The sequence below is a fragment of the Heptranchias perlo genome, chromosome 30 (assembly GCF_035084215.1).
Source record: "Heptranchias perlo isolate sHepPer1 chromosome 30, sHepPer1.hap1, whole genome shotgun sequence".
Classification (NCBI taxonomy): Eukaryota; Metazoa; Chordata; class Chondrichthyes; order Hexanchiformes; family Hexanchidae; genus Heptranchias; species Heptranchias perlo.
Window position 1 is genome coordinate 29,943,341 of NC_090354.1, and position 14,891 is coordinate 29,958,231.

At 46.8% G+C, this 14,891-nt stretch overlaps 1 protein-coding gene across 1 annotated transcript in view; it reads left to right on the top strand.

The window, feature by feature from the left end:
- Positions 1–14,891, top strand: part of LOC137300025 (angiotensin-converting enzyme-like) — a 225,296-nt gene that overhangs the window by 103,146 nt on the left and 107,259 nt on the right. The window contains exons 3-6 of the mRNA XM_067969117.1: positions 2,237–2,336; positions 5,811–5,954; positions 9,119–9,310; positions 9,890–9,987. Of these exons, the coding sequence (XP_067825218.1) occupies positions 2,237–2,336; positions 5,811–5,954; positions 9,119–9,310; positions 9,890–9,987 (534 nt within the window). The remainder of the gene's footprint in view (positions 1–2,236; positions 2,337–5,810; positions 5,955–9,118; positions 9,311–9,889; positions 9,988–14,891) is intronic.

Below are 14,891 nucleotides of genomic sequence, written 5' to 3' on the forward strand. Positions count from 1 at the left end.
ACGCCACCATCTGTCTCGGGTGGAAGCTTGTATCGTCCCAGGGAATATGCGCTAGCACAAAAGAGGTGGAAGCCCAGTAGTATAAGCCTCTGCCCCTATTTCCTGTCTGTAGTGGCCCGGCAACCGGCACGCATAGAATCATAGAATCATAGAAAGGTTACAGCATGGAAGGAGGCCATTCAGTCCATCGAGTCTGCGCCGGCTCTATGCAAGAGCAATCCAGCTTGTCCCACTCCCCCGCCCTTTCCCCATAGTCCTGCAAATTTTTTCCTTTCAAGTACTTATCCAGTTCCATTTTGAAGTCCATGATTGAATCTGCCTCCACCACCCCCTCGGGCAGTGCATTCCAGATCCTAACCACTCGTTACGTAAAAAAGTTTTTCCTCATATCAACTTTGGTTCTTTTGCCAATCGCCTTAAATCTATGTCCTCTGGTCCTTGACTGTTCCGCCAATGGGAACAGTTTCTTTCTATCTACTCTGTCTAGACCCTTCATGATTTTGAATACCTCTATCAAAACTCCACACAACCTTCTCTGTTCCAAGGAGAACAACCCCAGCTTCTCCAGTCTATCCATGTAACTAAAGTCCCACATCCCTGGAATCATTCTAGTAAATCTCTTCTGCACCCTTTCTAAGGCCTTCACATCTTTCCTGAAGTGCGGTGCCCAGAACTGGACACAATACTCCAGTTGTGGCCGAACCAGTGTTTTATAAAGGTTCATCATGCCTTCCTTGCTTTTGTACTCTATGCCTCTATTTATAAAGCCCAGGATCCCGTATGCTTTTTTAACCACTTTTCCAACCTGCCCTGCCACCTCCAATGATTTGTGCACATATACCCCCAGATCTCTCTGTACCTGCACTCCTTTTAGAGTTATGCCCTCTAGTTCATATTGCCTCTCCTCATTCTTCCTACCGAAATGTATCACTTTGCATTTTTCTGTGTTAAATTTCATCTGCCACGTGTCCGCCCATTCCACCAGCCTGTTTATATCCTCTTGAAGTCTATCACTATCCTCCTCACTGTTTACTACCCTTCCAAGTTTTGTGTCAGCTGCAAATTTTGAAATCGTGCCCTGTACACCCAAGTCCAAATCATTAATATATATCAAGAAAAGCAGTGTTCCCAGCACTGACCCCGGGGGGACACCACTGTACACCTCCCTCCAGTCCAAAAAACAACCATTCACCACTACTCTCTGTTTCCTGTTCCTTAGCCAATTCTGTATCCATGTTGCCATTGCCCCCTTTATTCCATGGGCCACAGTCTTGATGATAAGCCTACCATGCGGCACTTTATCAAACGCCTTTTGAAAGTCCATATACACCACATCAACTGCATTGCCCTCATCTATCCTCTCTATTACCTCATCAAAAAACTCTATCAAGTTAGTTTAACATGATTTGCCTTTAACAAATACGTGCTGGCTTTCCCTAATCGATCCACACTCATCCAAGTGACTGTTAATTCTGTCCCGGATTATTGTTTCTAAAAGTTTCCCCACCACTGGGGTTAAACTGACCGGCCTGTAGTTGCTGGGTTTATCCTTACAGCCTTTTTTGAACAAGGGTGTAACATTTGCAATTCTCCAGTCCTCTGTCACCACCCCCAGATCTAAGGATGTTTGGAAGATTATGGCCAGCACCTCCGCAATTTCCACCCTTACTTCCCTCAGCAACCTAGGGTGCATCCCATCCGGACCAGGTGACTTATCTACTTTAAGTACAGCTAACCTTTCTAGTACCTCTTCATCGTCAATTTTTAGCCCATCCAACTATATCTTCCTTTACTGAGACTCTGGCAGCATCTTCTTCCTTGGTAAAGACCGATGCAAAGTACTCATTTAGTACCTCGGCCATGCCCTCTGCCTCCATGTGTAGATCTCCTTTATGGTCCCTAATCAGCCCCACCCCTCCTCTTACTACCCATTTACTGTTTACATGCTTGTAGAAGACTTTTGGATTCCCTTTTATGTCGGCTGCCAGTCTATTCTCATACTCTCTCTTTGCCTCTCTTATTTCCTTCCCCTCTGAACTTTCCATATTCTGCCTGATTCTCACTTGTGTTATCAACCTGACATCTGTCATATGCCCCTTTTTCCTGGTTTTTTTTTGTGGCATTGCGGAGAGCAAAATCATCCCCTTTACATTTGGCTCAGTAAAGCCTCCTGCAGATGACCTGTTGCCTTTCACTTGTGAGTTGAATAGCGCTGACCAACTCTCTCTCTTTTCAGTACAACACCATCCTGAGTGAAATGGACAACATTTATTCCACAACTAAGGTCTGCCCACCCAGCCAGCAGGACCTCAACAAGTGCTGGTCTCTCGAACCTGGTAAGTCACGTGCTATGAAACAAGGGGGCCGGGGGGTGAATGGGGGTCGCAGTGGGGTGTGGGCCTCTCGAAGGGGTCCAATCACGGGGTGATTTACAGGTTTGCTTGGGGGCCCGGGGGGAGGGAGCACTCCTGCTCCTCCTGGCTCACAAGCAGTGCTGGAAAGCAAGGGGGCCGCGATACTACAGAGAACACTGAGCAGCGCTCACTAATGCCAGTACACGGCACTGAAACTTTAAGCAGCTCAGATCAAATGTATTATCCTGCACACACCTGGCATACAGACAGTGCAGGGCAACACACTCTGACCTTCGTTTCCATATTGTCTGTTGGTTGGTTGCCATTTAATGTGTCTCCATTTTTAAAATGCTTTAATTACAGCACACTGGGAAGGACCTACCAGCATGGGTTATGGGTACAGGCTGAGTTCTCCAGCTGCATTGAGTCCTCGTTCTCAGTACAGAATAGAGTGCTTACCATGGGGCTCCAGAAAGTGGACCATACAACAGTCCAGCGATGCTCCTCCACTCTCCAATACCACAGGAGCAGGATATTGGACACTGTCACCTCTCATCTTATTGGCTGTTCTACAAGTCTGGGGACATTTAGTACTGCCCACTGTTTCATCCACATTCTGCGTGTGACTGTCAGGAGAGTGAAGGCAGTGGGATGTTTAGCCAGCTGTCCATCGGTCAAGGATGCGGTGCAGAGAGATATTTAGCAGAACCTTTGGGAGGAAGGGGTGTTTGCAGGTCGGTCTGTTGTAGGCCGCAGGCTTGCATCACCCGTGGCTGCTCAGAGCAGCATTTGGACAGCCCAGAGAGAACATGGGAATGGAGGAGCAAACAGAGGGATCTCAAAACATGAAGATGTTTAATCTACTTCGCCCCTCACTCCCTCTGCTCCTCCTGTCCTGTATATCCCAGTTCCTGCCTTTGTTACCTCCTTTCCTGCTTTCAAAAATCTCCACAAAACTGTCCTCCAGCAGTGCCTCCGATGTCCATCCCTCTACTGTTTCCCTATAATCTCTCCTTACTCTCCATTCCTCTCTCCTTTCCCCAGGCTCAGTATCCTAGACTCTCCATCCATAGAATCAATGGGGGCAATTTTAACCCAATCCCCCTCCCCCCGGACGAGTGGGGGGGGGGGAGACGGAGAGGGGGGGCTTAAAAATAAAAAAAATGAGAAACCCGACCCCAATGCAGCCACTTCTGGTTTTAACGGAGGTGGGTTAGGGGACAAGTGACGAACTCGCTCTCCAGAGCAGGGTCCGTCCTTACAATATTTTAATGAGGCTGCTTGCCTCAAATTTAACCTCTGCTTCACATTTAACTCTTGGGGGCCACAGGAAACCTGGCAGCTGAAGGGAAGCGAGAACCTGCTGGATGGAACAGGTGAGCGCTTTCCAGCACTGCTTGTGAGCCAGGAGGAGCAGGAGTGCTCCCTCCCCCCAGGCCCCCAAGCAAACCTGTTAATCACCCCGTGATTGGACCCCTTCGAGAGGCCCACACCCCACTGCGACCCCCATTCACCCCCCGGCCCCCAGTGTCCAACACCCCCCCCCCACCCTGCCATGTTTGACTCATCCCCTCTCCACTCCCCGCTGCCTTCCCGCCCAACAGCCAGCCGGCCTCTCAATCTGACTGCGGCTGCAAAACCGATTCGAAAAATTTAAATCAGGTGCCGTTAAGTTTGGCAGGACCTCTGGGAAATCCGTATTTCCACTAAATCTCTCCCATCCCCCCCCGATCCCACTCCCTCTCCATTATTATCAGGGCCATAAAATCATACAATCATACAATCATACAACACAATAGGAGGCCGTCCGGCCCATTGTACTGTGCTACCAATTAGTCCCACTCCCCCGCTCTTTCCTCTTGGCCTTGCAAATTTTTTCTCTTCAAGTATTTATCCAACACCTTTCTGAAGGCCATGATTGAATCTGCCTCCACCAACCCCTCGGGCCGTGCATTCCAGATCATAACCACTCGCTGTGTAAAAAAGTTTTCCCTCATGTCGCCTTTCGTTCTTTTGCCAATCACCTTAAATCTGTGTCCTCTGGTTCTTGACCCTTCCACCAATGGGAACAGTTTCTCTATTTACTTTATCTAAACCCTTCATGATTTTGAACACCTCTATCAAATCTCCTCACAACCATCTCTGACACAAGGAGAACAACCCCAGCTTCTCCAGTCTATCCACATAACTGAAGTTCTTCATCCATTCTAGTCAATCTTTTCTGCACCCTCTCTAAGGCCTTCACATCCTTCCTGAAGTGCGGTGCCCAGAATTGAACACAATACTCCAGTTGTGGCCGAACCAGTGTTTTATAAAGGTTCACCATAACTTCCTTGCTTTTGTATTCTATGCCTCCATTTATAAAGCCCAGGATCCCATATGCTTTTTTATCCGCTTTCTCAACCTGTCCTGCCACCTTCAAAGATTTCTGCACATATACCCCCAGGTCTTTCTGTCCCTGCACCTCCTTTAGAATTGTACCATGTATCTAACCCGTGCTGTACCTGGCCTGGGAGTGTTTGATGGGACAGTGTAGAGGGAGCTTTACTCTGTATCTAACCCGTGCTGTACCTGCCCTGGGAGTGTTTGATGGGACAGTGTAGAGGGAGCTTTACTCTGTATCTAACCCGTGCTGTACCTTCCCTGAGAGCATTTGATGTCGACACTGGTTGCCTCAATTAGAAAGTGTTCCATTGTCCGGCGCAAGCATTGTTCACTTTGATAAGCACAGTAAAACAAAAGGAAAAAAACATGGCAGATGAAGTAAAATGATTTTGCTGCCTTAAAACTGTGTTGTGTGTGTTTGTGTGGTTGTGTAAGTGTGCGCTGTGTATGTTGTGTCTGCATGTCTTGTGTTGTATTGTTTGTCTGTGATTGTGTGTGTGTGTGTGTGTGTGTGTGTGGCTGGGTGTATGAGTCTGTGTATGTGGGATACACATGTGTGTGATGGTGTGTGTTGTATGTGTCTATGCCTCTATCTTGTAATGCTGTTTGTTTCTGTGAGTCTGTCTGTCCTATAACTGTATGTCTGTGAGCGTGTCTGTTCTATAAACATCTGCCTGTGAGTGCTTCTGTGCAATAACTGTCTGTCTGTGAGTCCCCCTGTCCTATAACTGTCTGTCTGCGAGTCCCCCTGTCCTATAACTGTCTGTCTGCGAGTGTGCCTGTCCTATAACTGTCTGTGAGTGTTCCTGTCCTAAAACTGTTTGTCTGTGACTTTGTCAGTCCAGTTATTGTCTGTCCTATAATAGTCTGACTGTGAGTGTGCCTGTCCTATAACTGTCTGCCTGTGAGTGTGCCTGTCCTATAACTGTCTGCCTGTGAGTGTGCCTGTCCTATAACTGTCTGCCTGTGAGTGTGCCTGTCCTATAACTGTCTGCCTGTGAGTGTGCCTGTCCTATAACTGTCTGCCTGTGAGTGTGCCTGTCCTCTAACTGTTTGTTTGTGGTGTTCCAGATCTTGTGGATCAACTGGCAACATCCCGGAGTTACAAGAAGCTGCTATTTGCCTGGGAAGGTTGGCACAACGCCGCAGGAGCCCCACAGAGAGAGAAATACAAGGAATTTGTTGAGATGAGTAACAGAGCCTCTCGACTGGATGGTAAGCAGCTTAGGCCCACATAACAGTCAGAACATGGAGGAGTCAACTGCTGTTTCCTAGAAGTTGGTTGACATCATTTTTGCAAAATGCTGTGTATTTTTGTCAAACCAGGAGTAATGGGCCCAGCCCTGTCACTTACTTGAATCACTAAAGTTTTCAATTAATTTGTTCGAAAATGTATTATCTGTCGGAATATTTTGTGCTTCTCCATTGAAGGTGCTGATTGTTGCTGGGGGCAGCACCATGGAAACCGAGACTCCTTCAGTACTTACCTCAGCAACTGTTCTTCGTGTGTGAGATTACTGAGGAGGGAATTTTAACCCTCTAGTACGGGCAGGGGGGGGGCGGTGGGGGGGGGGGGTTGTGTTAAAAATTCAAAAGATGGGAAACCCGGGAGGTGAGAACGGCCGGATGAAACAGGCAAGTGCCTTTCCAGCACTGCTGGTGGGCCGGGTCGGGCCGGGACAGATGGACAGACAGTCACACGCAGGTCTATCCTATTTGACCCTGAACTGAGCTTCAGTCTGCACATCCTTTCCATCAACAAGACTGCCTAGTTCTAAATACATAATATTGCCCACCACCACTCCTTGTTAAAACTGGATAGTCATGTGGTGAGGGAAAGAAGACTCGAGTCTGGCCTTTTGTTCCACACCTTTGTTCAATAAGTTTCATCTTGCACACACCCCACGCCCTACCTAAGCTCTCCTATAAAAAGGATCCAAGAGAGTCCCAATTGATACCCACCACCTGAATACAATTAAGCCCAATTGATATAAATCATGCAATTACCATTCCTACCTCACACCCTTAACCTTCATTCATAAGAACATAAGAAATAGGAGCAGGAGTAGGCCAATCGGCCCCTCGAGCCTGCTCCCCCGTTCAATAAGATCATGGCTGATCTGATCCTAACCTCAAATCTAAATTCATGTCCAATTTCCTGCCCGCTCCCCGTAACCCCTAATTCCCTTTACTTCTAGGAAACGTCTATTTCTGTTTTAAATTTATTTAATGATGTAGCTTCCACAGCTTCCTGGGGCAGCAAATTCCACAGACCTACTACCCTCTGAGTGAAGAAGTTTCTCCTCATCTCAGTTTTGAAAGAGCAGCCCCTTATTCTATGATTATGCCCCCTAGTTCTAGTTTCACCCATCCTTGGAAACATCCTTACTGCATCCACCCGATCAAGCCCCTTCACAATCTTATATGTTTCAATAAGATCGCCTCTCATTCTTCTGAACTCCAATGAGTAGAGTCCCAATCTACTCAACCTCTCCTCATATGTCCGCCCCCTCATCCCCGGGATTAACCGAGTGAACCTTCTTTGTACTGCCTCGAGAGCAGTATGTCTTTTCTTAAGTGTGGACACCAAAACTGTATGCAGTATTCCAGGTGCGGTCTCACCAATACCTTATATAACTGCAGCAATACCTCCCTGTTTTTATACTCTATCCCCCGAGCAATAAAAGCCAACATTCCGTTGGCCTTCTTGATCACCTGCTGCACCTGCATACTAACTTTCATATCTTTATCACCTCCAAGCTCGACTACGCCAACACTCTCCTTTGGCAGCTTCCCAAGTTCCATCTGTATAAATTGCAATTGGTCCAAAGCTTTGCTGCCCACGTCCTATCCCGCACTAATTCCTGCTTCCCTATCACCCTTGTCCTCACCAACTTCCATTGGCTGTACGTCCCCCAGATGATCAACAAAGTCCAGCAGTAACTCGGATCAAATTACTTGTTGTATGGGCTCTAAGCTCAGGAATTCCCTTCCTAGTCCTCTCAGCCTCTCCATCTCTCTCTCATAGAATCATAGGATGTTATGGCACAGAGTAGGCCATTCGGTCCATCGTGTCCGTGCCAGCCGACAAAGAGCTATCCAGCTTAATCCCACTTTCCAGCACTTGTTCCGTAGCCCTGTAGGTTACAGCACTTCAAGTGCTCATCCAAGTACTTTTTAAATGAGTTGAGGGTTTCTGCCTCTACCACCCTCTCAGGCAGTGAGTTCCAGACCCTCACCACCCTCTGGGTGAAAAAATTTCTTCCCAGTTCCCCTCTAATCCATCTACCAATTACTTTAAATCTGTGCCCCCTGGTCACTGACCTCTCTGCTAAGGGAGATAGGTCCTCTCTATCCACTCTATCTAGTCCCATCATAGTTTTATACACCTCAATTAAATCTCCCCTCAGCCTCCCTTGTTCCAAAGAAAACAACCCCAACCTATCCAATCTTTTCTCTTAGCTAAAATTCTCCAGCCCTGCCAACATCCTCGTAATTCTCCTCTGTACCCTCTCTAGTGCAATCACATCTTTCCGGTAATGTGGTGACCAGAACTGTACACAGTACTCAAGCTGTGGCCTAACCAATGTTTTATACAGTTCTAGCATAACCTCCCCGCTTTTATATTCAATGCCTTGGCTAATAAAGGAAAGTATCCCATATGCCTTTTTAACCACCTGATCTACCTGTCATGCTACCTTCAGGGATCTGTGGACATGCACTCCAAGGTCCCTTTGTTCCTCTCAGTATCTTCCCATTTATTGTGTATTTCCTTGCCTTGTTTGTTCTCCCCAAATGCATTACCTCACACTTCTCTGGATTCCATTTGCCACTTTTCTGCCCACCTGACCAGTCCATTGATATCTTCCTGCAGTCTACAGCTTTCCTCCTCACTATCAACCATTTGGCCAATTTTTTGTATCATCTGCAAACTTCTTGATCAAGCCCCCCACGTTCAAGTCCAAATTATTAATATATACCACAAAAAGCAAGGGACCTAGCACTGATCCTTGCGGAACCCCACTGGAAACAGCCTTCCAGGCGCAAAAACACCCGTCGACCATTCCCCTTTGCTTCCTGCCACTGAGCCAATTTTGGATCCAACTAGCCACTTTTCCTTGGATCCCATGGGCTTTTACTTTTTTGACCAGTCCTCCTTTAAGACTCCCTTTAAAAACTAAATCTTTGACCAAGCTTTTGGTCACCTGTCCTAATATCTCATTCTTTGGCTTGGTGTCAATTTTTATTTGATATCGTTCCTGAGAAGTGCCTTGGGATGTTTTGCTATGTTAAAGGCACTATATAAATGCAATGTTGTTGAGTGGTGTGAGCCTTCCATCCTCAGCCTTGTAGTGATAGTTAATTGGCTTTGTTCACAGGATTTAAGGACACAGGAGAGTACTGGAGGTCCTGGTATGCATCACCGACATTTGCGGAGGATCTTGAAAAGATCTACAACCAGCTCAAACCACTCTACCTTAATCTTCATGCCTTTGTGAGGAGAAAGTTATATCAGAGATACGGAGCCAAATACATCAATCTGAGAGGACCTATCCCTGCACATCTATTGGGTAATTACTGTCATAGAGTTCGATATATAGAGTTACATCGAGTCTACAGCACAGAAACAGGCCATTCCACACAATTTATGCTTCACACAAGCTTTCTCCCTCCCTGCTTCATCGAACCCTATCAGGATACCCTTCTATTCCTTTCTCCCTCATGTGTTTATCTAGCTTCCCCGTAAATGCATCTATGCGATTTGCGTCAACTACTCCTTGTGGTAATGCGTTCCACATACTTACCACTCTCTGGGGAAAGAAGTTTCTCCTGAATTCCCTATTGGATTTGTTAGTGACTATCTTATATTTATGACCTCTAGTTTTGGACTCCCTACAAGTGGAAGGTGGTGAGTTGCGAAGGTGGATGTGTCAGGCAACCAATGGCAGGAGCGTGGGGGCGAGGTGGTTGGAGGCGATCATGTGATGAAACCTCCCGGAATATGTTCATCCAGAGTTGGCAACCCTAGTTGATTGTGATCGGGAGCTAATTGATTTGGTTTAGGTTGGGTTTGTTGTTTTGTTGCTGGTGTAGGTAGAGTACAGTCGAGCAGTCCACCCTTGGTCTGACATTTCTCCTTCTCTATACAGGTAACATGTGGGCCCAGCAATGGAACAACATCTATGACATGATGATCCCATTCCCAGACAAAGGCAATATCGATGTCACTGATGCAATGGTTGCGAAGGTGAGTTGATTGTCTCATATTATTCCACCTACCAGCATTGCTGGAGCAATTGAAGGTCAGCAGTTCCAATCAGGAGTCTCAGGCAGAAACAGGAGGGTGATTCATTCTCTCTAAAGGTTATTATGCAACAGACAAATTAACTCTAGCATAATCCTATGGGACACTAAAGAGCAGTGACTGAGGGTAAACATAAGCTTTTGACTATTTGACATTGAGCAACACCACTGTAGACTAACTAGTACCTGTTATTTATCAAGCACTCCATCACTTTCTCTGTTATATATTATCAGGGACAATATCCCTGATTCTGTAATATCTATCAGGTACTGTACCACATCTGTAATATATTATTGGGTACTGTATCTATAATATATATCAGGTACTGTATCTATAATATATTATCAGATACTTTATCGGTTTAGTCATAATATACTGCCAATCAGTATGTACCATATCCCTGTATCTATAATTTCGATCAGGTATTGTATAGTTGTATCTATAATAAATACCAAATATTATGGGGAACGTTTTCTTCCATCACATGGGTGGTTTCCAGTGGAGAGCATTGCCCGCCCTTTATAGAGGCTGCTTCATTCAATGGATTGAGAATCGGGTGTAAACGGGCAGGTGATCCGCCCGCCCCAGATTACAGCCCATGTGAAAACGACAAAAATTTATCCCAGTATCTCTGTATTTATAATCAAATCCACATCCTGTAGCCTTGTATCTATTTTATCTGTCAATTACTTTATTGCTGTATTTACATATCCACAATGCTGTATCGCTGTATCAGTCATATATACTACCTATTGCATCCCAGTGCAGACTTGAATGTTTACAGCACACAACTAGTTTAGTTATTCATCGCCAGATCTGGCCAGACCACATCAAGCACTATTGGGCCCCATTATCCTCTACCAAAACTGCTCACTACTTCAGGATTATCCCAGAATGCAAAGATAACCCACAGCTTAATTTCTCCACTACCAACCATCTCCATACACCCCTCACCCCTGCCCCCTCCACCCTCAACTCCAACACCAAGTGTGAGGAGCTCATGGACTTCTTTCTCACTAAGATTCAGCTGCCTCTGTCACTTTCCTCCCTTCCCCTAGCCCACCAAGCCAAACTTCCCCCAAGGTTCCCCCTTGCACTAGCCCTGAACTCCCATCTTTCTCTAGTTTCTCTCCTATCTCCCCTCATGTCCTCTCCAAGCTCATCTTGACCATGAGACCCACCACCTGCTCTCTGGACCCTATTCCCACTAAACTGCTGACCACCCAACTTCCCTTCTTGGCCCTCATGTTATTTGACATTGTAAACGGTTCCCTCTCCTCAGGTAATTTGTGACTTTGATAAGGGCCGTTTCAGTACCGTGGCGGGATGGAAACCTGATTGAAGAAGTCCAAACATGGAGTTGTAGGAAAAATGGGCACAGATTTGGGAGGCTACAAAACATTCAAGGACTTTTCAAACCTGCTGTAATTACCCCCTTCTCAAACAATCCACCTTTGACTCCTCTGACATTGTCCTTTCCTCTCCAAAGTCCTTGAATGTTTTGTAGCCTCCCAAATCTGTACCCATTTTTCCTACAACTCCATGTTTGGACTTCTTCAATCAGGTTTCTGCCCCGCCACAGTACTGAAACGGCCCTTATCAAAGTCACAAATTACATCCTATGTGACCGTGGTTGTGGTAAACTATCCCTCTTCATCCTTCTTGTCCTCTCTGTAGCCTTTGACATGGTTGACCTCACCATCCTCCCCCAATGCTTCTCCTCCGTTGTGCAGCTGAGTGGGACTGCACTCGCCTGGTTTCGCTCTTACCTATCTCCTGCAATGGCTTCTCTTCCTGCTTCTGCATCATTACATTTCAAGTCCCTCAAGGATCAATCCTTGGCCCCCTCCTTATTTTCATCTACATACTGCCCCTCGGCAACATCATCGGAAGACGTGACATCAGGTCCCATAAGTATGCTGCCGACACCCAGCTCTACTTCACCATCATCTCTCTCAACCACTCCACTGTTCCTGTGTTATCGGACTGCTTATCCAACATCTAGTCTTGGCTGAACCGCAATGTCCTCTAATTTTTTTTTTATTCGTTCATCGGATGTGGGCGTCGCTGGCAACGCCAGCATTTATTGTCCATCCCTAATTGCCCTTGAGAAGGTGGTGGTGAGCCGCCTTCTTGAACTGCTGCAGTCTGTGTGGTGAAGGTTCTCCCACAGTGCTGTTAGGAAGGGAGTTCCAGGATTTTGACCCAGCGATGATGAAGGAACGGCGATATATTTCCAAGTCGGGATGGTGTGTGACTTGGAGGGGAACGTGCAGGTGGTGTTGTTCCCATGTGCCTGCTGCTCTTGTCCTAGATGGTAGAGGTTGCGGGTTTGGAAGGTGCTGTCGAAGAAGCCTTGGTGAGTTGCTGTAATGCATCCTGTGGATGGTACACACTGCAGCCACTGTGCGCCGGTGGTGAAGGGAGTGAGTGTTTAGTGTGGTGGATGGTGTGCCATTCAAGCGGGCTGCTTTGTCCTGGATGGTGTCGAGCATCTTGAGTGTTGTTGGAGCTGCACTCATCCAGGCAAGTGGAGAGTATTCCATCACACTCCTGACTTGTGCCTTGTAGGTGGTGGAAAGGCTTTGTGGAGTCAGGAGGTGAGTCAGTTGCTGCAGAATACCCAGCCTCTGACCTCCTCTTGTAGCCACAGTATTTATGTGGCTGGTCCAGTTAAGTTTCTGGTCAATGATGACCCTCGGGATGTTGATGGTGGGGGATTTGGCGATGGTAATGCTTTTGAATGTCAAGGGGAGGTGGTTGGACTCTCTCTTGTTGGAGATGGTCATTGCCTGGCACTTAAGTGGCAAGTAACATTCGTGCCAGACATCAGCCCAAGCCTGGATGCTGTCCAGGTCTTGCTGCATGCGGGCACGGACTGCTTCGTTATCTGAGGGGTTGTGAATGGAACTGAACACTGTGCAATCTTCAGCAAACATCCCCCTTTCTGACCTTATGATGGAGGGAAGGTCATTGATGAAGCAGCTGAAGATGGTTGGCCCTGAGGAACTCCTGCAGCAATGTCCTGGGGCTGAGATGATTGGCCTCCAACAACCACTACCATCTTCCTTTGTGCTAGGTATGACTCCAGCCACTGGAGAGTTTTCCCCCTGATTCCCATTGACTTCAATTAAACATTGGGAAAGCCGAAGAATTGTCTTTGGCCCCCGCTACAAACTCTGATACCTCACCACCGTTTCCCCCTGGCCACTGTCTGAGGCTGAGCTAGATTCTTTGCAACCTTGGCATCCTGAGCTGAGCTTCCAATCCCATGTCTTCTCCATCATAAAGACCGCCTACTTCCACCTCCATAACATCACCTGTCTCCGCCCCTGCCTCAGCTCATCAGCTGCTAAAACCCTCATCCACGCCTTTGTTACCTCTAGACTTGACTACTCCAATGCTCTCCTGGCCAGCCTCCCATCTTCCACCCTCCTTAAACTTAAGCTGATCCAAAACTCTGCTGCCCATAGCTTAACTTGCAACAAGTCCTGTTCACCTATCACCTCTCTGCTCACTGACCTATATTGGCTCCCAGTCCGATTTTAAAATACTCGATTTTAAAATTCTCATCCTTGTGTTCAAGTCCCTCCATTCCCCTGGCTGGAGAGTCTAGAACTAGAGGGCATAGTCTCAGGATAAGGAGTCGACCATTTAGGACCGAGATGAGGATTAATTTCTTCACTCAGAGGGTTGTGAATCTTTGGAATTCTCTACGCCAGAGGGCTGTGGATGCTCAGTCGTTGAATATATTCAAGGCTGAGATCGATAGATTTTTGGACTCTAAGGAAATCAAGGGATATGGAGATCGGGTGGGAAAGTGGAGTTGAGGTCGAAGATCAGCCATGATCTTATTGAATGGCGGAGCAGGCTCGAGGGGCCGTATGGCCTACTCCTGCACCTATTTTTAATGTTTCTTATGTTCTTATGCTGTCTCACCCCTCCCTATCTCTGTAACCTCCTTCGGTCCTACAACCCTCTGAGATCTCTCTGCTCCTCCAATCTGATCTCTTGTGTATCCCCCACTCCCTTCACCCCACCATTGGTGGCCACGCCTTCAGCCTAAAACTCTTGAATTCCATCTAGGCCCAAAACTCTTGAATTCCCTCCCTAAACCTCTTCATCTCTTCACCTCTCTCTCTTCCTTTAAGATCCTGCTTAAAACCTACCTCATTGACCAAGTCCTAATGTCTCCTTTGACTCGGTGTCAATTATTGTCTGATTACACTCCTGTGAAGCATGTTTTCCAACATTAAAGGCACTACATAAATGCAAGTTGTTGTTATAATTACAATATATACTTGGTATTGTATCCTAGAGTGCTGTGGATGCTCAGTTGTTGACTATATTCAAGACTAAGATCGATGGCTATTTGGACACTAATGGAATCAAGGGATATGGGGATCGGGCGGGAAAGTGGATTTGAGGTCGAAGATCAGCCATGATCTTATTGAATGGTGGAGCAGGCTCGAGGGGCCGTATGGCCGACTCCTGCTCCTATTTCTTATGTTCTTATGTAATATATTAATCAACCTTCTGTGGCATCGCACACAGGGAGTCAAGCCCTGTACTGGGTTGAACACTTTTGACTCAATCACTGGTGATTTCCTTGGGTGAGTTCTTTGGTGGAAGGTCAGTGGAAAGCCCAACAAAACACGTAAACAGGGTTTCCGCCAATCTTCCGCCAAAATTACAGCAACTGATTGGGAAAACCGCCAAGGAAATTCCCAGGCAATGTTCCCAAAAGAGTTTGGTGACAGTGCATCCTAAACCAATGGACAACAGATGTGGAGATGCCGGTGATGGACTGGGGTGGACAAATGTAAGCAATCTTACAACACCAGGTT